General features: G+C 31.8%; 2 protein-coding genes across 2 annotated transcripts in view; one reads left to right on the forward strand and one right to left on the reverse strand.

Moving 5' to 3' along the window:
* The window catches only part of LOC127708652 (exportin-6-like), a 46,231-nt gene extending 28,156 nt beyond the window's left edge, over positions 1 to 18,075 (reverse strand). The window contains exons 1-7 of the mRNA XM_052213712.1: positions 18,018 to 18,075; positions 11,723 to 11,813; positions 7,497 to 7,609; positions 5,677 to 5,874; positions 4,334 to 4,493; positions 2,798 to 2,932; positions 1,417 to 1,843 (exon numbers count right to left, since the gene is read on the reverse strand). Coding sequence (XP_052069672.1) covers positions 1,417 to 1,843; positions 2,798 to 2,932; positions 4,334 to 4,493; positions 5,677 to 5,874; positions 7,497 to 7,609; positions 11,723 to 11,813; positions 18,018 to 18,020 — 1,127 coding nt within the window. The 5' untranslated portion in view covers positions 18,021 to 18,075. The remainder of the gene's footprint in view (positions 1 to 1,416; positions 1,844 to 2,797; positions 2,933 to 4,333; positions 4,494 to 5,676; positions 5,875 to 7,496; positions 7,610 to 11,722; positions 11,814 to 18,017) is intronic.
* Positions 18,076 to 18,217: 142 nt separating this feature from the next.
* Positions 18,218 to 25,582, forward strand: LOC127708745 (mitochondrial import receptor subunit TOM22 homolog). Its single transcript, XM_052213876.1, has 3 exons — positions 18,218 to 18,377; positions 24,019 to 24,261; positions 25,484 to 25,582. The coding sequence occupies exons 1-3, from the start codon at positions 18,315 to 18,317 to the stop codon at positions 25,565 to 25,567; spliced, it is 390 nt and encodes a 129-aa protein (XP_052069836.1). The 5' UTR covers positions 18,218 to 18,314; the 3' UTR covers positions 25,568 to 25,582.

Consider the following 25,582-nt stretch of genomic DNA (forward strand, 5'->3'; position numbering starts at 1 on the left):
ATTTCTACAATGTATTTAGCTTTCCACGTTTCTATCATCTAGATTAACCATAGAAAATATTGTTTGCATCAAAATTATTGCCAAACAATTCTATAATAAATCAAACTGGAACGTGACGTAAATATAGTTTCCATCAGTGCATCTGCAGAGATAAAACATGTTTCCATCCCAACTTCAAAATTAAAAAAAAACAAAACCAAAAAACAAGGCTTGCCAAGCATTTTCAATATATGAAATTAAGTAGTTGAGTGTTAAAAAGTGATCACATTAAATACTGTAATAGAATATGTTTCTCTAATAATCTTATGCAAGTACACAAACTACGACATTCTTTTCTAGTGATCTGGGGAAAATGTTTTCTTTCTATGTAATATCACCAGTCACAGTTGCAAATTTATATGAGGTAACAATGGCAAAAACAGAGAAATGAAAAGATTTTAACATCGTTATTAGATTTTGATCAATAAAGAGCTAAAAAAATAACCTGGACTTTGATCAAAAAATTTATCAACAGTTCATAAAAGTAACGGTATACATTATCAAAGAATAAGTGAAACATATGTCATGAAATATTAATCTGTTTATAAGATTTAATCAATATTCAAACGAAATTTGCATATTTTTTCTGTATATTGATGTTTGCTAGTAATGTATAGATAAGGAATTTTGGTGGTGAGTTAATTTTGCTTTTTTTTGCAAGTAAATATTTAATGAAGACCAGCAAAATAAATATAGATAATATTTCTAAATAATAATGTGGTGTATATTTTCATACCTTTCTTAAAAATATAAAATCAATGAGATAACAACACTAAATGTTGTGTTTTACTCAACATGCGTAACATCAGATTATTACATTGCATTTTTCATACCAGATGTATTATCAGCCCAAGGTTCAATATCAGCCCAAGAGCCTAGGGCTGATAATACATCTAATATGAAAAATGCCATGTTATGATCTTTTTATCATATGCTTCAACAATGTAGAAAAATAACAGTTTAATATATTGATCCTTTTAAGTGGTTCTCAAGTAGAAGTTCAAGTGAAAAGTCAACATTTGTAAAGTAACTTGCTAAATGATGCTGGAACTTAGAAAAATGTATTTATTGTATCATTTGTTTTGCATTTTACATAATATATTTTCCTGTTTCCTATAATTTGTTTTGTACCCTACTTTGTTATATTTTTCACTGAAAACTTACCATTGCGGTGTAACTTCTGGAATTTGCTGAGTAACACCGGAATGCCATGCGATAACGTTACGGAAAGGCATGCGATAATAACCGGAAGCAGTTGATAAATTTTTCATATCAGCCCGCTTATGTGAAATTCACGTAAATCTAATGCTATTATCATACTGTAAAAATTATAAGTTATTTACTCTAAGTATATGATAATATAATATATCAACCTACCCTTCATCAATTTCAGACAATCGATTTCCAGTTGAATTTGTACTACTGTCCTTTGTCAACTTTTGTAGAAGATAAAATGTCTGTTGAAACATTTGTAACAGAAAGTCTTCAAATTCTACAGGAACACAGTTTTTAGACAATAATTCATTGATGCAATTCATTGCTAAAATTCCTAAAGATTGAGTATTAGTGTTAAAGGTGGATGATGAGGAAGACGATTTTGTTTCACAACCAAAACCAGCAAAATGAAATATAGTACTTAATAATTGTGGCGTTATTGTTGAAGACAGAGGAATCCAACTAAAATATTGTGATAATGTTGTCAATGCATGTGTACATAAAAGTTTAGACTGATCATCCAAAGGTGGCAATGCTTCTACTTGGACATGACGACCAGGTGACTTGAACATGTTACTAAGGATGGTATCTGGAAAAAATAAAAAAATCTGACCATTAATATGTATCATTTCTCCAGCATCAGTCCTTGAATAAATTTCTGATACAATCAAAAACATTTTTGGGATTGCATGAACCCAAGTATAAATTGATATACACACTGAGCTGTGCATTTTATCCTTATCATGTTGAAGATCTAGGAAAGCTTATTTCGCTTTGCATAAACATGAAAGAAACTCCCTACTTGTTTAATACAAAACTACAAGCATTCTCTTAATACAGATTCATTCTATTAAAAAGTTACACACTCCTGTCTTATGTTCATTTAACTAAATGAGAAAGGTCTTCATTTTTACTTACAATATTGTTTGTAATGCAATTCAAAAGTATTCATTGTATTTTCATTGTATATAATTTTATCAGTAATACAGTTCTACAGTAAACCAATGCCAAGTATAAGTAAAAAAATGCCATCAATAAAAGATAAAATTGTCAATAAAATTAATCAAACAAACCAGTAATCAAGGGAAACAACTCAAGACAATTCAGATAGAATATATCACATCTAACAGAAGACCATATGTGTATTAGTAGCTGCTCTTACTGTTGCTTATATTGAATTTTCCGATTTTCATAAGGTTGCATATTTCAATAAGGAAGTGATGGCCATATTTTTCACCCAAATTGAGGCCCCAATAGTATGTCTATTATTTCAAAATGAAAATTCTTCAAGGTGTGCGTAAATATGTCACAAGGTGAAACAGAAAAACAATTTTTGTTGATCTTGTCTGATAAAGCATTGACATTTACACCTTAAATAAAGATTTTGGTTAAAGTTGACGAAATCTTCTGATTTCAACCATGTTTTAGAAATAAAACTAAATAATCAAGTCTGAAAGATTATTTGCTTTGACAGATAAAATGTTTAAACATCTTTTAACGATTTTAAATTAGACCCCCATCTACCTTTAAACAGAAAATATACCTGATGGTGAAGATGAAATCAGTAACATTGAAGATTCCAATCCTCTATGAGTTGTTCGTTCTCCTGATGTTGGAGAGGGTGGAGGTGTAGCAGCCACCAAGTGTCGGTGTTTCTCCAAAACAGATTCTAATATATCTGAAATAAGACAAAAGCATTGTTACAGATTGCAAGTACTAATAGTTTGGGACTAAATTAGAAGTAAATTTACAACTTAAATTGTGTACCTATAATTATGTTAATTAAGCCATACAAAAGCTTTTTGAAAATGACTTAATTTAATTTACATGAAGGTGCATTTTAAATTGTCTTATACAAAATTTACAGGTAATTCTAGGTGCTATGATTGGAAGCTTATTATTATGATGTCATGTAAGTGTAAGCTTTGTAGACAGTGGTGCTATTGTTGTCCTAACTGATAATGGGATTTTACACAAGAAAGACAGAAAAATAAACAGGAGAAACAAATGTTCCAACTGTTTATTTTATGAACTACATGTAAATATTTCTCATCTCCCAATAGTTAAATTTAAGATTTAAACATGCTCTCTTATGGCTTATATGTCGACTTTCTCAAGTGGAAAAAAATTGTTACTCATTGGCAATGGAGGGAGAGACTTTGTATTACTATACATTTGTATTTCTACAGAGATGGTCACCTGCATCGTCCACAATGGCCATTTTTTAGTAAAAATCATCAATATAGGGGAATAACTCTATTAAGAGTTAACTGACAATTTAAGCCATGTTTTAAATATTTATAGATCTTATCCTGCTGATTATTTTCCTTTTTTAAAGTTTTTATGTATCTATTATAGTTTTCAAGATAATAGGCAAAAATCCATGATGTCTTATTTGTATATCTTGTCTTGTTGACCATTTTTGCTTTTAGAAATTTCTATACATGTATGTCTATTATAATTTTCAAGAAATAGGCAAAAAATGCCAAAAAATCATCATTAAAGGGCAATAACTTCAATAAGGGGTCGACTTATTATTTCGGTCATGCAAACTTATATGTCAATGTTGTCTTGCTTATCATTTTTGCTATTTGAAGTTTCTATTTAATAATTATAGTTTCAATTTAATAAGAAAAAATTTTAAAAATTGGTAAAAGGACAGTAACTCCTATACGAAGTCGTCTGATAGTTTTTATATCAATAGTCAATAGGTAGAGCTCATCATTATTAACATTTTATCACCTGTCAGATGCAGTTTTCAAAATAGACAAAAATGGAATTTTAACCCTATGTTCTTTTTTTAGCCATGTCAGCCATTTTTGTTGGCAGACGGGGTCATCAGACACATTTTTAAATAAGATACCCCATTGGTTATTGTGGATAAGTTTGGTTAAATTTGGCCCAGTAGTTTTAGAGGAGATGATCTTTGAAAAAAGTTAACGGACGACAATAACGGATGCCAAGTGATGGGAAAAATATGAAACATATAATTCCTAATTGGATCATGCAAAAATCTACATCATTGACAATCAATAGCTCTAAAACTTAAACAGTATCAGCAGTCTCTATTAAATCTTACTGTTAATAAGACTAAGTATATTTGGCACTTGAATTATCAGTAGACGTTGTAATTCTTCCTTCCTAGCCATACTCAGATCTTCTCTTGGTGTTGCTAATTCTTCTGATACAGTCTGTAGTATTATCACTCCTAACAATACAGTGTCTGTTTGGGATGTCAACTGAAATATATAATTAAAGTTATAAAGTGTTAATTAATAAGGGTTAACATATGTGAAATAAAAAAGACAATAATTAAGGCACAAAAGAATGGTTTCATAAAGGATCTTTGCTGTTCATAGTTTAATAATTTTTTAAACCCTGGTGAATTTTCTTCTAAGCATTGCATTCAAAAACTTGGACAACAATGCTTGCATTTCTTTTTTCTCTATTTCAAAACTAGAATTAGGTCACCAAGTGATCAATGATATCCCTGTCCACAGAAAAACTGTAAATTCCACTAGCAAAATGGAACTTGACCTGTACATCACAGTCAAAGATGTTAAAAATTCTGTCATGTGGTACTTTAGTATCCAGAAACAAAACAATAAATCCAATTTAAAGATAGTTAGGGACATTACTCTTGAAAGGTAAATGCCAAAATCAAACTTCACATGTATTTTATGGTTCATAATATTGTGTTAACATCTAAAAAGATTTTGTTAATGAGTACTTTAACTATAACCTGGAAAAATCCTGTTTTTAAAGTAATTCTTAAAACTAAGGGATATAACTCTTCAACGGTAAATGTATATATAAACCCAAATCAAAATCAAACTTGTACAATGTATTTTATGGTCCTTGAAATTGTGTTCAAATTTCCAAAGCAGTACTGTTATTATCATTTTGAAACCAAATTTTAATTTTGATGGACAGACAAACAGATGATTGTCTGGTGAATTTTCTTTATATATACCCGACTCTTTGATGCACTTGGAGTATATTGTGGCGGTAACAACGATTAATGATCTTCAGCTTATTTTCAAAATCATTTAATCCAATGCATATGTTTCCTAGCAAGTTATTTCCATCAAAAGAGTTTAGCCTTTTTTTATTTTTCATTCTTTTGTATCTGATATCTCAAATAAGCAAAATAATATTAAATGAAATAACAACTTTGTTCTTTATTCACTATAGTGCAGACTTTGTAATACAGTGAACAATGAACTATCATTCACTTGGCAACAGATTTTTTTCAATAAATTGTGAATGATAAATTAAGATTACTATACAACATGGGGTTTTCCCATTGTGGAAGGCCTTACAGTGACCAATAGATGCTATCATCTACACCATTTGGTCTCTGGGTGGATATATTTCTCATCTGTAATCATATAACATCATCTTCTTAAACACAATACAAACCTGTAAAATGTTTGACAAGAAGTCTGGATAGAAATGTGGCCAGTCAATACGTCCTATATCTGCTATTACTTTCACCAGTTTGTTTCGTATATAATTTGGAACCTTCGTATGATGTTCAAGTAAAAACTGGTTTAAGGTTGATCTAATCACTAATTTGTCTTCTGCACTCAGACCAATCCACTGTCTATTTATCATGTTCTAAAAGATAATAATATGTGTAAGTATAAGAAACTGATTAATCCAAAAAAATATCCTCAAATGAATGAAGGATTAAGTTATATTGTTACCAAAGCATAAGCATATTTAACAGAAAAATGAAAAGAAAACCAAATTAATTTTGATAGGCTTCCGACAAATTTGTTGTCTTTACAAATAGGAAAACAACCAATGGATTAAAAAAACCATTAAAAAAATACTGAATTTTATTTTTTCCTAAACATATAAGTCACTACCCAACTTTCAGTGGATTGATACAGATCTAATTATCTACCTATCCTACAATAGGCAAACATGTTTAAATTAATTTCTTAACAATTGCATCATACTTTTTTCATCAAGCTTGAATATAATGTTACTTGTGCTAACTTAATTTTAATATAAAATATTGTAAAAGTGATTAACTAGACCATGAAGGTTATTTTTATACAGTGCACATGGTTGAGTTAACTAAGCAAATATCAAACATTACAAAGCCTTCTGAAATTTTTAATGCTTTATCTTAAAACTAGTTAAAGCTAACATTTTGCATTACCTCTCAAATAAAAATGGGAAAAAATCAGCATTACAGAAATATAAAAAACGTTTTTGAGTAACAATGTTTAAGGAACTATTTTCTTCTTCTAAGCATACTCAGCAATATACAAGTGTTGTTAAAAAAAAGTAGCAGTATGGTTTAAATAATTATAAAAATCTATCTCATTAATAAACTCCGAAAGTAAACACCAGAATGTGTTTTACAATTAAACACATCCTGTCTAAATATCTTATCATTCAAAAAATCATCAATTAAAAGAGATAAAGGGTATTATATTTGTGTAATTATTTAAAAAATATGAATCTAGTCTTGTAATTCTTTGTATTAGTCGTCTATGTAATAGATGGATGGACAAACAACATACATTGGTAGAAAAGTTCTACATCTGCTTTTTCACAAGCATTATCATTTTGCTTAGTCTCTTCTGTTACCTATTCCAACATCGGACTCAGACTTCTTTTAAACTGAGTTTTACTGTGCGCATTACTGTGTGTTTGCTTATTCCACATTGGTGAGAGGTATAGGTGGGAGGGTTGAGATCTCACAAAACAGGTTTAACCCTGCCGCATTTTTGCGCCTGTCAACAACCTCTAGCCTTTTTAGTCTTGTGTGTTTTCTAATTGTAGTTCATTTACTGTAAATTCAGAAATTATTGAGAGGTTTTCATTAATGCGAATAATGTGACTGAATGAATATCGCAAGAATAAAAACTTGCATTCTGATATCTGATACATATAACTGTATGCATATTTTCCAGAATTCGCAATAATTAATCTCTCATTTGAGTCCATTCTTCAAAATTCGCAATAATAAATGCATGCAATAATTTCTGAATTTACAGTATATGTTCGGAGTTTAGTGTGGCGTCCATTTGGCTGAACTAGTATACATTACTGTTAAGGGGCCAGCTGTGGCTGCATCCAGGTGCAGGATTTTCCTGCTGCGTTGAAGACCCATTGGTGGCCTTGGACTGTTTTCTGCTCTTTGGTCAGGTTGTTTTCTCTTTGACACATTCCCTGTTTCCATTCTCAATTCTATGACTAACAATAAGATAAACTATAAATACCTCCATTGCTGTCATACAAAACATCATAACATATTCATTCTGTGTATTGGCAAGGAAGTATAAACTATGTCTCCAAGCATCTCTTGTCTGACAAAAACTGTTTAGAATTGTTTCTGAAAGTATAAAATATCAGTTTTTACATAATAATATTAGTATATGTACAAAGATAACTCATAAAACATTTTGATTTTTACATAGCTATAAATGAGAAAGACACAGGTTTTTCTAGCACTTCTAAAAAGTCAGATAAAATTTTAAAATCATTGTCTTTGCTTAAGGAAAATGTTGGTGGTAAACATTTCAAAGTTATTAAAGCATGATTAAGGTATAAAACCACTAATTCATAGCCCCATTGCTTTCTATGTTAAATTCTGCAATTTCAAGCATAAATGGCTACTTTTTCTTAAGTTCAAATAAAGTGGCAGTTATTTCATGTCAAAACTGTACCTTATGCTGACTTGTGCTGAAAAAATCAACATACCTTTAATTGCATATTAGAGCGTACTGGTTCCCGGAAGTTTGATAGTACAAAAACAGGAACTTTTGATCTGATCAACAGGCCAAATGAGCCCTCCTATTAAAATTTCATATACTTCTTTATTATTCAAATAAAACTTTCAACAAGGGTTCTACAGTGATCCCAAGTCCCCAACCTTTCATTTGATACTAAAACTACCCAAATATTTCCACTATTGACAAAGATACAGCTATGCGTAGGAACTATTTTGTTTAAAATATGTACTACTTTCTTGTATGTTCTTTCCGACCGGGCCTGAATTAGTGGTTCTATACCTATAACAGCACCAAACTTGTTATATTGACTTCTGCTTGACTTAATTTCCTTCTATGATCTATTTCTAGCATAGAAAAACACATAAAGCTTTTGTCAAAACACTTTATCACTGAATTCAAGCTCAAATTGGACTGGTAGTAACATATGCGTTAAACAAAGAAAACTACATATGGACACTAATAGTGACAGATATGACACTTTTTCAATTTTTTCCAGTTCTGATTTGTTAATATCTACTCAAATAACAGTGTTCTTACCTATATGTCTTATTTTTATCAGAGATTCTTCCTTGAATATAAATACAGTGGTCCAAACATAAAATATAATTGATAATTTTATCCCCCCCTTTTTTCTACATGTTGGAAAAGGAGAGTGATTTGGTAAAAAAAAACATACTTTTATGAATAAACATGGATCAACAAGAGCAATTTATGTATCTCCAAGCTAGACAACTTGCTAAAATGGTTATAAAATGCATTACAAGTGAGATTTTGGAATTCCTATATAAGTATACACCAATTTTCCTTGAAATAAATAATTCACCAAGAAACACAATAAAACATGAACACTCACTAGATAATTTGACCAAAAACAATATTTATACTATAAACTAGTCATAATATACAAGTTTCATTGGTTTCAGTGTTAGATAATCCAAAAATTTTAATTTCAGATAAAATCTTAACTGTGTGCATGCTAAATGACCAAAAAAGGCTAAAATACCTTATTGTAGCAATTTGAGGGCTGTAATTTGACACTAACATAATGGTTATATGAAAAAAATAATGTAACATGATTTCTGACTACAAATGTGACCAATTTTCACTGTAAAGGGTATGATTTCTAAAAATAGAATTTCACATGCCTGTCAGTAATAGGTATAAAACCACTAATTCATAGCCCCATTGCTTTCTATGTTAAATTCTGCAATTTCAAGCATAAATGGCTACTTTTTCTTAAGTTCAAATAAAGTGGCAGTTATTTCATGTCAAAACTGTACCTTATGCTGACTTGTGCTGAAAAAATCAACATACCTTTAATTGCATATTAGAGCGTACTGGTTCCCGGAAGTTTGATAGTACAAAAACAGGAACTTTTGATCTGATCAACAGGCCAAATGAGCCCTCCTATTAAAATTTCATATACTTCTTTATTATTCAAATAAAACTTTCAACAAGGGTTCTACAGTGATCCCAAGTCCCCAACCTTTCATTTGATACTAAAACTACCCAAATATTTCCACTATTGACAAAGATACAGCTATGCGTAGGAACTATTTTGTTTAAAATATGTACTACTTTCTTGTATGTTCTTTCCGACCGGGCCTGAATTAGTGGTTCTATACCTATAACAGCACCAAACTTGTTATATTGACTTCTGCTTGACTTAATTTCCTTCTATGATCTATTTCTAGCATAGAAAAACACATAAAGCTTTTGTCAAAACACTTTATCACTGAATTCAAGCTCAAATTGGACTGGTAGTAACATATGCGTTAAACAAAGAAAACTACATATGGACACTAATAGTGACAGATATGACACTTTTTCAATTTTTTCCAGTTCTGATTTGTTAATATCTACTCAAATAACAGTGTTCTTACCTATATGTCTTATTTTTATCAGAGATTCTTCCTTGAATATAAATACAGTGGTCCAAACATAAAATATAATTGATAATTTTATCCCCCCCTTTTTTCTACATGTTGGAAAAGGAGAGTGATTTGGTAAAAAAAAACATACTTTTATGAATAAACATGGATCAACAAGAGCAATTTATGTATCTCCAAGCTAGACAACTTGCTAAAATGGTTATAAAATGCATTACAAGTGAGATTTTGGAATTCCTATATAAGTATACACCAATTTTCCTTGAAATAAATAATTCACCAAGAAACACAATAAAACATGAACACTCACTAGATAATTTGACCAAAAACAATATTTATACTATAAACTAGTCATAATATACAAGTTTCATTGGTTTCAGTGTTAGATAATCCAAAAATTTTAATTTCAGATAAAATCTTAACTGTGTGCATGCTAAATGACCAAAAAAGGCTAAAATACCTTATTGTAGCAATTTGAGGGCTGTAATTTGACACTAACATAATGGTTATATGAAAAAAATAATGTAACATGATTTCTGACTACAAATGTGACCAATTTTCACTGTAAAGGGTATGATTTCTAAAAATAGAATTTCACATGCCTGTCAGTAATAGGTATAAAACCACTAATTCATAGCCCCATTGCTTTCTATGTTAAATTCTGCAATTTCAAGCATAAATGGCTACTTTTTCTTAAGTTCAAATAAAGTGGCAGTTATTTCATGTCAAAACTGTACCTTATGCTGACTTGTGCTGAAAAAATCAACATACCTTTAATTGCATATTAGAGCGTACTGGTTCCCGGAAGTTTGATAGTACAAAAACAGGAACTTTTGATCTGATCAACAGGCCAAATGAGCCCTCCTATTAAAATTTCATATACTTCTTTATTATTCAAATAAAACTTTCAACAAGGGTTCTACAGTGATCCCAAGTCCCCAACCTTTCATTTGATACTAAAACTACCCAAATATTTCCACTATTGACAAAGATACAGCTATGCGTAGGAACTATTTTGTTTAAAATATGTACTACTTTCTTGTATGTTCTTTCCGACCGGGCCTGAATTAGTGGTTCTATACCTTAAGGGGATAAACCTATTATTTTGTATGCAATGTTATATATAAATTAACTGTTGACACAGAGATATGTCTCGCCTATGTGTGACATAATTATCAAATTTAAACAGTTATTGAAGTCGCCAACACTGAAATATACTTCTTTTTTTATGCACCTCATAAAAAAATTATTCATTTAAACAATAAAACAATTTAAACTATATAATAAAAATTCAAGCATGACTTAGGGTGCATTAATGTTCATGCAAAAGCTTACGTCTTATATTCGCGCCAATAATGCTTAAGTCAGCACCTATAATCAATATGTAGATGATATAATATCCATCCAAGGTCTTTATTCTTAAATGGACCTTATTAGAAAATTTAATAATATTCAGAGTTGACAGTGATGCTGGATGAGTAGAATCTGTATCACTCTTCACACCATTTGTTAACAGGTAAGACTATCAAAAAATGTTTTTTTATTTCCTTGTGGCCATTGTTTAGAAACTAGTTAGCCTTTGCTTTTTGGCCAAGGAACATTGTATTCATATTGTTCATCTTTTAAAAAGTTATTACGAAGAAACAACAGTGTCTGCAGGCAATGATGATTATTAAACCATTGTAGTCATACATGTATATGGCAGTCAAAAATGGCAACACATGAATGCAAGTTATATGAAAATATATTAAAGACACCTGTGGAGAAATTAAATGAAAATAAAAGATGAAAAATTATATATTAGTAATATATATAATTTTATACCAATTTCTCTTTTCCTTTCATTAGTTGTTTGGCCAGCAAAGAATTCATTCATAAGCCCTTCCAAGGCTTGCAAGGAATTTTCATCTGAAGCCTGAAAATAAATAAAAATATATATATATATTTATATATTTCAAACATCAATTGTTAAGAGTTTATTTCCTCAGAATTAAAATCAACAAATTTTCCACACTTGTCCTTCCCTTGTTAAAGGAACTGTAATATAATTATTGGTCTATGTATATTTAAGGATTTAAAATTTTGTTGGTTTAGGTGAAAAATAAAAGCAAAAGTTATCTTCAATCTTATTATCTATTATCTACAGTGTATTCAAAATTTTAGGCTATTCTTGAACAATTATTGGTAATTAGGTTGTCTCAGTTATTGTATATTGTTACATATCTGAGGTCATCGTTGATGGAACAAAGTCATTATGTTTCAAAGTAATGACTTCAACTTTACACTGGGAGCTCTTTGTTCAACAGCTTCATGCATGAATAACGAAACACTATCAAGGAAATCCTTAAATGAAAACATGATGTGGACTATATCACAAAAAAATAGACGAAGAAGATGGTGGTATGTTATCTCTTCTTCAAAATGTTAACCTTTTGGGTAAAAAGGCAAATCATTTTTTTTTATTAAATAGTATAGCAGCCCAATCAAATTCAATGCAATAACTTCCAATGTCACAAAACATCCATTATATTTTTTTAGGTTCTTCAATTTTTGAAAAAAAATATCCTACAAGGATTGTGGACATGAGATCGCTTAAAAATAAAATATTCCATAAAATTTCTATTTCCAAGGGGCATAAGACCCAAAAATTAATTGAGAAGTACTGATTATCATCTCATTAAAGACCTTGCTGATATATTTTTTTTTTAAATCTGACAAGAAATGTAGGCATGAGAGTGCTTACAATTCAAAATTTTCCATTTAGAATAACATTTCAGAAAAACATCATCCTGAACATGCATGAAATACATGTATTTGCCACTGGGTGTAAAGCATGAAATACATGTATTTGCCACTGGGTGTAAAGCATGAAATACATGTATTTGCCACTGGGTGTAAAGCAAACAACAATTAATCAATCAAAAGAACATAGCTCCTGTAAAAATAGTTGAATGATGTGCACTGATTTCAACTGGTCCAAGAAATTGCTGATAAATTTGAAGGATTTTTTTGATTTCTGAAATCTTGAGGAGAAAAATTGTCCCCCCCTCCCCAATTTTTTTTAACCTCCCCACCCCCACCCCCTTTTTCCAAAAAGAAAATTCTTTCCCTCAGTCATGGTCATAATTTCAATTCAAATTTCCAATGGAGTTTGCAATCATAATAACCCATTTAAAAACATCATGAAAGTCTTAAAATAGAAAATGACATAAAAATCATAGGTAAAATTAATTTACCTTAATCAGCATTTTTAAAATTATTAAAATGGTAACTTCTAAAAATGAATTGACAGCTAATCACCTCAAGACAATACAAAAATTCTTTATACATAATTTAAAAGCAGTGTAAGGGAGGTAATTCAAAGTTGTGTTTGAATTACCTCCCTTACACTGTAATTTGTACTGAAGTAATTGTCCATTAACCAGGACACCCTTGTTTTTTCCCACTTTTTTGCCCCTAATTCCTAAACGGTTTGAGCCATAACCCCCCAAAGCCAATCCTAACCATCTCTTTGTGGTATGGAAACTTGTGGTATAATTTCAGAGAGATCCATACACTGTTCCACAAGTTATTGTCATGAAACTAGAAAAATGCTTATTTGGGCCCCTTTTTGGCCCCTAATTCCTAAACTGTTGGAACCATAACCCCCAAAATCAATCCCAACCTTCCTTTTGTGGTTATAAACCTTATGTTTAAATTTCATAGATTTCTATTTACTAATACTAAAGTTATTGTCCGGAAACCAAATGTCTTCGGACGACAACGACGTGATACAAATAAATGACCGCAAAATTTTTGCAGTCGTATAAAAACATCAGACAAGAAAAGTACATGTTGGCTTAAGAGTGCTTACAAAGCAATTTTCCATATATTTCCAATTCAAATGGACATATAAACTGGCCGCCTGTTGTGATGGCTTAGATCTTTTGAAGTTAAATGTACAAAAGATCTAAATAATCAGTAAATATTTGACAGAACAACACATCATGATCTAAGGCATTAAACATTATTTTCTATTTGTGTATTTCTCTTTTAAATGCTAAGACTTTTCACTCTGTTAAGTCTTAAATATAAATTACATCTAACTTTGCAATGTGATGAGCATATCCCATGGAAAATGGTAAAGGATACTTCATTTTTCTAAGTAAACATTGTCAATGTTTATATACATTTGTATATATATATATATATATATAAATGCCTAAGAATGTAACTTTAACACGCTTATGATTGTTATAAAAATAGTAGTTATACTTAATATATATTCACGCAATATTTCGCTCAACAAATTAGCTTAATTCATCAGGCGCATGCAGCCATCCAGGTAAAAATCGGATGCTGTTAAGAAATTTTTGCAGCTTATTGTACATTGCGATTATTAAATCAAAACAAATAATTGTGTTAGTTAAATAGTATGAAGTTCAAGATTTATTCCTTTGGTTTTTGATAAAACTGTTTTCCATCTCTCATACTACACGTATTTAACTAACACAATTATTTATTTTGATTTAATAATCGCAATGTACAATTTCCTGCAAAAAAAACATCATTTTGATGTACAAAAAAGGAGATTACCCATAATCCTTTAGATTCTGAAAAGTGGAATTAATCTCAAGACAACAATGGCTCCAACCATTTCTTTCAGAGTGGAGCTTGTAGTTGGGATGGTAGACTAGTTTAAGGGACATGCATGTACAAAATGTAACTCCAGTAAGAATAACTGATAAGAGCTTATATCTGATCAGAACTCTTTCGAGACATTGCTGATAAAATTCTTTGATCCAATAGCTTGGACCAAGATATAGTACAGTAAAGAGAAACGAAAGATACCAATGGGATGTTCAAAATCATAAATCAAAAACAAACTGACAAAGCCATGGAAAAAAACTAAAAACAACGGAAAGAAAAACAGTACACAAAACACAACAAAAAAATCAAAGAGCTGATAGCTCTAAGGTGGAAGAAGATACATAAAAGGATAACTTGAATTACCATGAAGCAGACCAAACCAACCCAGCCTGCTCTGTGCCATTATTGCTATCGACATATTTTTTCTTCCAAAAATAACATACTTTAATTAATACTCATGTCTCCACCAAAACTGACTAAACTAAACATAAAAATCTACAAATACTGTTGATTCAAATTAAATTTTCTATAATTTCATACATTTGTCTCAGCATGCCATGGTCAACTTGATGGAAGCAATTATACCAGTAATTGACTCTACATATTTGTTTAATATGATGCAGACGCTATTTTTTACAAACTTGTAACCAATCATGTGTACAAATCAGTGTCCAGATAAGGCATGGAAGTTATAAAATTATAAAGCACAGAAAGGATACAGCAACACTCCTGGTAACGGTTCAATGATTTCAGACTTGAGACAGCCGGCAGTATAGGATTTCTGAAGAGACTTGAAAGTTTCTTCCACCAAAAATAGAGACTGAGCAACAAAAACCCCACCAAAAACCAAGAGTATTCTCAGGTGCTCCGGGAGGGTAGGCAGATCCTGCTGCACATGTGGCACCCGTTGTGTTGTTCATGCAATTACAAACCAAGTAATAAGTCTAATTCGGGAGATCACATGTGAGGAAAGAAAAGAGAACAGGATTATGGTGATGACAATTGGAACATATCCGTCGTCATCTGTCAAACAGATATTCCATAAGCAGTCAGGGGACTTACTTAAATGAGTGATTTTTAAATCACTGAATCGAGTAACATTTTGTCCACAAATGTTGGAAGTAAGAGTTGTCTTTCTTTAATAATCACCTATTTAAGTAGTACAAACAAATCACTAGATTAAGTGATTTAATTTTATTGTAGCTTTAAATATACAATACTAATGATCCAGGGACTAATTATGTTGCTAAAATTATCAGAACCAACATCTGTGTTGATAGGATGACCGGTCATGTCAGGTGATGATCTTGTACTGAATCTGGGATAATGACATGAAAATCACTTGTTTAAGTATCATACATGTACCTCTATTTTCTTCCAAAAAATCACTTCTTTAAGTATTATTATTTTAATTACCCCCACTAATTTCAACACTCCTGAACAGTGAAATTTTGATCGCAAACAGTAAAATTTTATTACATAATCTGTAAGATGAAACCTTGAATTTTAAAGGAAAATTACTCCCACTGCTGGGAAAAATCTGTTAAGAAGTATCAGTTCATTATGTAAAGCCTTCATTATAGCATTTTTTCAACAAATATATAATTTACAGCTAAATGATTGCATCAAAGGCATAAACCTTGCTAATTAAAAGAAGAAAAAGGTTCATTTTTTTCCAATTTTACTAATAATAAGATATTATCTAAACCTATATGTTCAAAATTTTGGTAAAACTACAAAATCACTTATTTCAGTAATTCCCCTGACTGATAAGGGTCAACCAACTCTTGACGGCATCCGTAAAATTTTCAATGGGATGATTTCAACTTCACTACTTGGAACCCATGGTTCAATAGATTCCTTGTAAGCAGCAACCCTCTATCAAGGAAATCATCTTCTTCTAGTTTCAAATACTACCCACATTCAACATGATGAATATTAGGGCAAGTTGCGCATGATTAAAAACTGGTTAAAAAAAAATTGAAATTCAGTTGATTAGTTAGAGTTGTGGATCACTTGTGACTTGAATATCTCAAGAGACTTTGCTGTGGCGATATCTGGGGGCAGTTTGTTCCAATCCTTGACGGTGTTTTAATACGAAGAAGGACCATTTCCTACAATCTTTGGTGGTTGGCTGTAATAGGTACGAATGATGTCCTGTCCGACTGGAGCTTCTTGTTGTTTTTTTTTAGGTATTTACTCTTGTTTATTGCTACTGGGTCATTTGTTATTTTGTAGCACATGATAATGTAACAGCCACTATGTTCCGTCAGTTACTTTGTTCCGGCGGAACTTTCCAACTAGTTGTTTTATTCCGAGTGCAGTCGAAAAGTTCCGAAAAAAAGTAGCTAGTTGAAAAGTCCAGGAACAATGTAGCTAGTTGAATAGTTCTGGCGGAACAGAACAACTAGTTACATCGTTCCGAATATACCATATTTCGTCCTTTTTGTAGAAAGAGGGGGAAGAATGAGTATCAGTATATATAAGAGCAAATCATTAATTTACAAGAATACCCAACGCACTGAAAGGGGTTTCTTTGGGGACAAATATGCAAAATTTAAGTTGTATTTCATAGCTCACATAAAACGGAATAAGTTGCATTATCATGCAAATTTAGTATTCATAGTATCCTCAAGAGAGGGAAGAATACCCCCCTCCTCATGTGGTTCTTTGCATCAATTCTCCAAATGGAACTTTGTGACTGGTTGATAAATTCCGTTGGAACTTTTGGGCTAGTTTGTTAGTTCCGGTTTTGACTTATTTGCCAAAGAGGAACTTTGTGGCTAGTTGATAAGTTCCTTTTGACTTTTGTAATCAGTATCTTGGTTTCCCTTTGAAAGGTTCAAATATAATATGTTGCGCTTTTACTTTGCATCAATTCTCCAAATGGAACTTTCTGCCTGGTTGATAAGTTCCGTTGGAACTTTTGGGCTAGTTTGTTAGTTCCGGTTTTGACTCAATTGGCAAAAAGGAACTTTCCAACTAGTTGAAATGTTCCGTTGGAACTTTTCAACTAGTCACTTTGTTCGGGTGGAACTTTTAAACCAGAGGAAGAACAAAGTAACTAGTTAATAAGTTCTTCCGGAACTTTTCGGCTAGTTAGTTCTTTCCGCCCGGAACTTTCCAACATCGGAACAAAAGAGCATTAACAATAAGTCGGGCTTCTTTTCGTCTTGTCTGTAAGCTTTTCCATCCTAGTTCATTTATCATATCCTCGTCTTGTGTGTTTTCATGCTATTAAGAATGCATTTTGACGTCACAATTTCCATTGAAAAAGCATAGAACAAATTCATATGACATACAAAAACATATGATCTGACCATACATGCTAAACTATTTAACACCAACCCTTAACCTAGCCCTTAGTCTTAGAATACTATACTATGTGTTATAATAGTCTCAGTCTAGCCCTATTAACACTAAAAATGGCAGAGATTTTTTCAGAATGTGAATGTCTCCGTTTTGCTTGATTATTTCAATAAATACAAACCATTTTCTCTACTAATGCAGACGGAACAAATGCAAATCACATATCACATTTTTCCGGGGTACTTCCTAATGAATTAACAACTGGTTCATTTTGCACAGAAATAGAGATGACATAGAAAACAGTAGTAAAGTAACCAGTATACGCATTCGGAAGGCTACGATTTTTTTCCATTGAAATATCAAAATCAGATTGATGTTTGATTATCCGTAAACAGTATATATTCGCATCAAGTTCTTAATAACGCTGACAGTAAACTGATACACGAGTTGTAGCCGATATTTTTAAGACAAAATCAGAATGTCAACTGAAGGATCTTCACAAAAACAGATTCAAGACATACCTCTCGACGAAGACGATGATGTAAGAGTTGAGATAAATTCATTGACGAAGAAATTCGATCTTAGAGGCATTTGCACTTGTATAGTTTGTTCGTCTGTTTGTTGAAACTAACAATAGTAATTTTTAAAAATACGTTACACTATCTAATTGTTGTGATTCCAAACCTTGATCTTGATATGGTATACGGTGACGAGTTGGAAGGACATATTTACAATCCGTCTTGTTATATTTATCAGAATACATTTATATAATATGAGGCAGGTGTTACCTTAGCTGTGAAACCGTAGCTCTAATAGACCTTATTCAAGTTATTGCGATTTGGGAATCTGCAACACTTGACCCAAAAAATTTGCGACATTTGAACTTTTGACGTCGTACAACAATCACTTTTTCTTTATGGCGTCAGACATCTTCTCTGGTGATGTCAAAATTTTACGGAAACATCTGTGATGTTCAGTAAAGGTGGACAAATAGCGATAAGGTGTATGGTCCTTATTATATTTTCTGATTTATGCCAAAAATAATCCACAAATTGTCAAAAAATATCACAAGGACCGCAGCTAGTGTTACCTATGAAAGGTGACGAAGTCAGCAAACCTTTAGAATACTTTACGATATCCCGTCAAAATGGCTTCAGTAAAATCAGTCTCCGACTCATCAATTTCACTTTCACCATGAATATATTGTGTTTTTTTTCATTTGCATCAGAATCCTCATGTTTGAATTGTTCAACAAGAGTTTCGTTTTACTTCCATCGTGCAATTCCTATGTTGGTATAGCCGAATAAAAACCAAGAATTTGATCAAACTAAATTTAATCATGATAAAAACATTGTCATACAATGGACGATACCCATAAATTCCACAATGGAATGTCGTCATCAAGGTCTTCTCCATCATTGTCCGAAGACATTTGGTTTTCAGACAATAACTTGAGTACAAGTCTGTGGATATCTATAAAATTGTATCACAAGGTTCCATACCAAAAAAGGAAGGTTGGGATTGATTTTGGGGGTTATGGCCATAACCGTTTAGAAAAAAGGGGCAACAAACAATACTTTTCTAATACTTTGTATTTGTTATATCTCATCAAAAATCAAATTGTATAAATTGCTTATTTCTTGACTAATTTCAATGGGATTTCATTCAAAGTCTTGAATTCTTGAGGTTCTTTGATATGCCAAATCTAACCCTGTATTTAGATTATTTAATTTTGGGTCCTATTTTCAAATAGGTCCGCATTGAGGTCCGAAGGCTCCAAAATTAAACTTTGTTTGATTACAACAAAAAATGAATATAAAGGGTTCTTTGATATGCTGAATCTAACCATGTACATGTATGTAGATTTTGGATTTTTGAGCCTTGTATCAAATTGGTCCACATTGAGGTCCAAAGGGTCCAAAATTAAACTTTGTTATATTTCATTCAAAATCAAATTCTTGGGATTCTTTGATATGCTAAATCTAACCATGTATTTTGATTTTGGATATAAGTCCATAATAGGTAAATGTCCAATTTCAAATTATTAAGTTCTTAGACCACTTTCATTCTGTGTCAGAAATCTATGCTGTGTCAAATATTTGATCACAATCCAAATTCAGAGCTGTATCAAGCTTGAATGTTGTGTCCATACTTGCCTCAACTGTTCAGGGTTCAACCTTTGCGTTTGTATCAAGATGCGTCCTGGGGAGCATTTTATTAGCCTTTGAATAAATGCATCTAGAAATCCTATTATTTTTGCAACAATTTCAATGTGCACAATAAGGGTGTTTCATGAACTCTTGGAGCAGCTGCTTATTTTCAAATTTATGAATCTAATTTATATATTCTTCAGTTTTTGACGAAAATGTTCTAAACTGCATGTTTGCATACACTAAATAAAAAATTCCCACATTTATAAACCACACACTGGCACAGGCTGTTGGCTGTCCAAAGGAGAATAGATTGTAGTCTTGGCATTTTTGTTTTCTTGTTCTGTTTAAACATCCCTATAGGGGCAGTAATTCAAAAGCATCTATGCAGGGCATTACTGTTTTATATTTCTGCTTCTGTGTCTGGCACATCTATTTCTTATAGCTTTTGTCCTTATTTTGAAAGTTATGCTAAAGGAATTATCTCATGATTGTCAAAATTTAAAAAACAAACCTTGCAAAATAATGACCATTCACAGTTCATTCAAATTTTGAATTGTTTGCTTTATATTAAAAGTACATTGTTGATGACCGGTTCCCCTTCGTTAAAAACTACAGTGTAAATTTAGCTAAACCAATTAAGGAATAAATAAAATGAATAGTGGCAGCAACTTGTAAATGCTCCTGAATCATGCGATTGCAGATAAAGTATGTACACTGTTATTTTTTTTGTCATTACCATTTTAATTGAGTCAGCAGGATGAAAGTACTTTCAACCCTTTTTACCTCACCTCGCCCAAAGGGCCAAGTGAGCTTTTCTCATCACTTGGCGTCCGTCGTCCGTAAACTTTTACAAAATTCTTCTCCTCTGAAACTACTAGACCAAATTTAACCAAACTTGGCCACAATCATCATTGGGGTATCTTGGTTTAAAAAATGTGTCTGATGACCCCACCTGCCAACCAAGATGGCCAACATGGCTAAAAATAGAACATAGGGGAAAATGCAAGTTTTGTCTATTATTTTGAAAACCGTTATAAATAAAAGGAGAAAATATGACGTAGCATAATGTTTGGCACGTAGAGTTCTACCTATTGTCCATATACGTCAAAACTGTCAGACAACTTCTTATAGGAGTTATAGCCCTTAAATGACAAATTTTACCATTTTTTTTTCATTTTTGCCTGTTGTCTTGAAAACTATAATAGATAGAGAGAAACTTTAAATTGCAAAAATGATCAGCAAGACAAGATCTACAAACAAGTTTTGCAGCTTCAAAATTGTCAAACAACTCCTTATTAGAGTTATTGCCCTTGATGATGATTTTTACCAATTTTTTACGTTTTTGCTTTATACATGTATATTAAAAATTATAATAGATAGATAGAAACTTAAATTGGCAAAATTGATCAGCAAGTCAAGTTCTACAAATAAGTCCACAAGTCAAAATCGTCAGTCGACTCCTTATTAGAGTTATTGCCCTTTGATGAGTATTTTTACCAATCTTTTGCGTTTTTATGCCCCACCTACAATAGAAGAGTGGCATTATGTTTTTCGGTCTGTGCGTTCTTTCGTTCGTTTGTCCATCTGTCCCGCTTCAGGTTAAAGTTTTTGGTCAAGGTAATTTTTGATGAAGTTGAAGTCCAATCAACTTGAAACTTAGTACACATGTTCCCTATGATATGATCTTTTAATTTTAATGCCAAATTAGAGTTTTGACCCCAATTTCACAGTCCACTGAACATAGAAAATGATAGTGTGAGTGGGGCATCTGTGTACTATGGACACATTCTTGTTGCCGTATATCTTAAAAATTATAATAGATATATAGAAACTTAAATAAGCAAAAATGATCAGCAAGACAAGATCTACAATTAAGACAATATCAAGGAAATCATCCAACGACTCCTTAGTGGAGGTATTGGACTTTAATGACGATTTTTACCATTTTTTTGCGTTTTACCTTATACATGTTATATGATAAAAATTATAATAGATAAATAGACGCTTCAATCATAAAATGATCAGCAAGGCAAGATCTACTAACAAGTCAAATTTTGCTGATATAGTTAGTAGACTGTCATTCTTTATAGGAGTGATTGCCCTTAAATAAAGATATTTTTACCCTCTTTTGTGTTTTGAGCAAAAACCAAAGAAGATAGAGAGAAGCTAAACAGACTAAATGATCAGCAATACAAGATCAACAAAACGTCTACAATGTTGGAGAGTGTCCTTTGTTGAATATGCACATAGACCAAGGTGAGCGACACAGGCTCTTTAGAGCCTCTAGTTTGACTTGTGATGTCTTTATCATTTTTGTCGAGCCTGCGACTTCCGTCATAGAAAGCTCGACATAAGGATAGCAATCCGGCTGTGGGGGCAGCAGTGGCCTTAACTAACTACTTTAAAGCTTTATTATTTTAGAAGATGGAAGACTTGGATGCTTCATACTTTGTATATAGATGCCTTATGTTATGAAGTTTCTGTCTGTCATATGTCCATTGTCCTTGACATCATTTTCATGATTCAGTGACTACTTGAAAAAAAGTTTTGTTTTTTTGTAATGTTAATTTCTCTCTTATAATGAGTAATAGGATAACTATATTTAGTATGTGCGTACCTTGCATGGTCCTCATGCCTGTCAGACAGTTTTCATCTGACCTTGACCTCATTTCATGGATCAGTGAACAAGGTTAAGTTTTCGTGGTTAAGTCCATATCTCAGATACTATAAGCAATAGGTCTACTATATTTGGTTTATGGAATTATTGTAAGGGGTACATGTCCAACTGGCAGGTGTCATCTGACCTTGACCTCATTTGCATGGTTCAGTGGTTAAAGTTAAGTTTTTGTGTTTTGGTCTTTTTTTCTAATACTATATGCAATAGGTCAGCTATATTTGGTGTATGGAAATATTTTACAATGTACATGTCAGTCTGGCAGGTTTTATTTTACCTTGTCCTCATTTTCACGGTTCATTACTCAGTGTTAAGTTTTTATATGACTGTAAAAAAATTTTGTGGTCATATATTGGTATGACGGTTTTTTTCGCACTCTAACTTTAGTTTAAGTGAATGGATCTCTATGAAATTTTACCATAAGGTTCAATACCACAACGTTTTTTTTCGCACTCTAACTTTAGTTTAAGTGAATGGATCTCTATGAAATTTTACCATAAGGTTCAATACCACAAAAGGAAGGTTGGGATTGATTTTTGGGGTTATGGTACCAACAGTTAAGGAATTAGGGGCCAAAAATAAGCATTTTTGTAACTTCCAGACATAACTTGTGTGTTAGTGTATGGATCTCTCTGACATTGTACCACAAGGTTCCATATCACAAAGGGAATGCTTGGATTGATTTTGGGGGTAATTGCCTCAAAATTTTAGCAATTAGGGGCTAAAAAAGGGGCAATAAACAAGCATTTTTCTAGTTTCATGACAATAACTTGTGTGTAAGTCTATGGATCTTTATGAAATTGTACTACAAGCTTCCATATCACAAAGGGAAAGCTGGGTTTGAGTTTGGGGGTAATTGCCCTAAATGTTTAGGAATATGGGGCCAAAAAGGGGCCAAAAAACAAGCATTTTTGTAGTTTCCAGAGAATAACTTGTGTTCAAGTGTATGGATCTCTCTGAAATTGTACTGCAAGGTACCATACCACAAAGGGAAGGCTGAGATTGAGTTTGGTGGTGATGAATCATAAGGGGGTTCAAAAAATTTGGGGGGGGATTTTTTTTTCTTTAAAATTTTCCATTTTAAATTGGTTATTTCTGATTTATATTTAAAAGCAAATAATAATGATATGTTTTGAATAGGTAAATTAAAATTTTTTAAGTTCTTAGACCACATTTAGTTAATCTGACCTTGACCTCATTTTCTTGGATCATGTTAAGTTTATGTGATACTTGTAGTAAAGCTTTATATTTAGGACTATCAGCATAAAATCAATGGTCAGTAAAGCAGGGGAGACAGTTCACCGTGTGCACTCTTGTTTATACATGTATGAATTAAAGTATAATTTATTTTCCAGGACTTAATGGATGAAACCGTTGTTGAGAGATTGGTTGGTTTAACAGAAATGTTCCCTGAAAGACTTAGAAATTTCTGCAGTCAAGCTGTCAGTTTATCAGGAAAATATACAATACAGGGATATGGCCTGACCAGAAACTTACTGTGGGTGGCTACATCTGCTGCAACACTTCTAGTCTTACCTGTTGTGTTTGAAAAAGAAAGGGCTCAACATCAAGAACAACAAAGACAACAAGAGAGACAGGTGCAAAAAGAATCAGATTTTTCAATGATGAAGGGTCTTCTGTAAACCAACTAATTTATAAATTTGACTTTCACATTTGGAAAAATAACGAATATATAAGCCACTCAAGTTTCAAACTTCCATTATCTTTAATTTTTATTCACCAACAAAGTAAAGAAATGAAAAATAAATTCAACAAAGTGGACTAGAAAGGGCTAATGCTGGAAAAAAAGTATCAATGGGAATAAGTTGGTTAACACTACAGTATTGATGTAAATTTTTGTAAGTAGTGAATTTGTCACAGTAAAAGATCACTTTCATTTCATAACATTGATTCAGATATAAGAAGTTGAATTATGTTAGAGAATATCTTCATTGTTACACAATTGCAAGTCTGTTGCATATTATATAGACATTCAACTGAAATCTGTTTTCAAAGTTTGTCAAGAACATCTGAAGTCTAAAATGTTCTGTAGTAAATATTGTACTCATGTCCTAGAGATCATATATTCTCAAATCCTTAAGTGATTAGTATTTACTCTGTATATTTATAATTAGTTTACCAAATTTATTATTGCTTGCTTATTAGGTCAACCATGTATTGTAAAAATAGAAATAAATGGTGGGTCATCATTTAGTTACCTTTATTCTATGATGGTTGATTGACTCATTATAATGATTGTTACTATCTCAATAGTAAAAAGTCAGGAGATATCCCAGGAACAATAGATATCAAACAAATGTAATATTGATTTCAAACAAACAAACTTACATAAAACAAATTAAAGTCAATTTAAAAAAATGTAAAATGTAAAATTTATAAAGTTCTAAAGGGAGCTTACATCAATACATACAAACAATTCACCAAAGTTTCATAAGAATTGCTGAAAGCATTTTTGAGTTTCGTCCGAAAACTGGAAAATCCCCCTTTTTTTTTATGAATAAAACCCCATAACTCGGAAACGTAAAATCTATATTTTATAAAAAACGAAAGGGAGCTCACGTCAATAGATATAAACAATTCACTAAAGTTTTATGCAAATTGGTTAAAGCATTTTTGAGTTAATGTCAGACATGATGACGACGGACGGACGGACAGACGGACAACGTTATACCATAATACGTCCCGTAAACGGGCGTATAAAAATGTTTACTGTGGCTGATTAAGACTTCAAGATCAATTCTGTAGCCTATATGTTGTATGTAGTTTTGAGTTTATATACATGTATATACTTTTTTACAGATATTGCTGGGACCAAATGCAGCTATGGGTGGAAGTTCTCCCATGATGCCAGGAATGATGCCACCAATGCCACCAACATCATGATAAAAAATAACAAAA

The sequence above is a fragment of the Mytilus californianus genome, unplaced genomic scaffold (assembly GCF_021869535.1).
Source record: "Mytilus californianus isolate M0D057914Y unplaced genomic scaffold, xbMytCali1.0.p SCAF_7, whole genome shotgun sequence".
In the NCBI taxonomy this organism is placed as follows: Eukaryota; Metazoa; Mollusca; class Bivalvia; order Mytilida; family Mytilidae; genus Mytilus; species Mytilus californianus.

Bases quoted from the DNA above. Each gene is read 5' to 3' on its own strand.
- LOC127708745 (XM_052213876.1), top strand. From the start codon at position 18,315: ATGTCAACTGAAGGATCTTCACAAAAACAGATTCAAGACATACCTCTC. The intron at 18,378-24,018 runs GTAAGAGTTGAG...TTTATTTTCCAG, and splicing joins CTCTCGACGAAGACGATGAT to GACTTAATGGATGAAACCGT. The intron at 24,262-25,483 runs GTGCAAAAAGAA...ACTTTTTTACAG, and splicing joins AAAGACAACAAGAGAGACAG to ATATTGCTGGGACCAAATGC.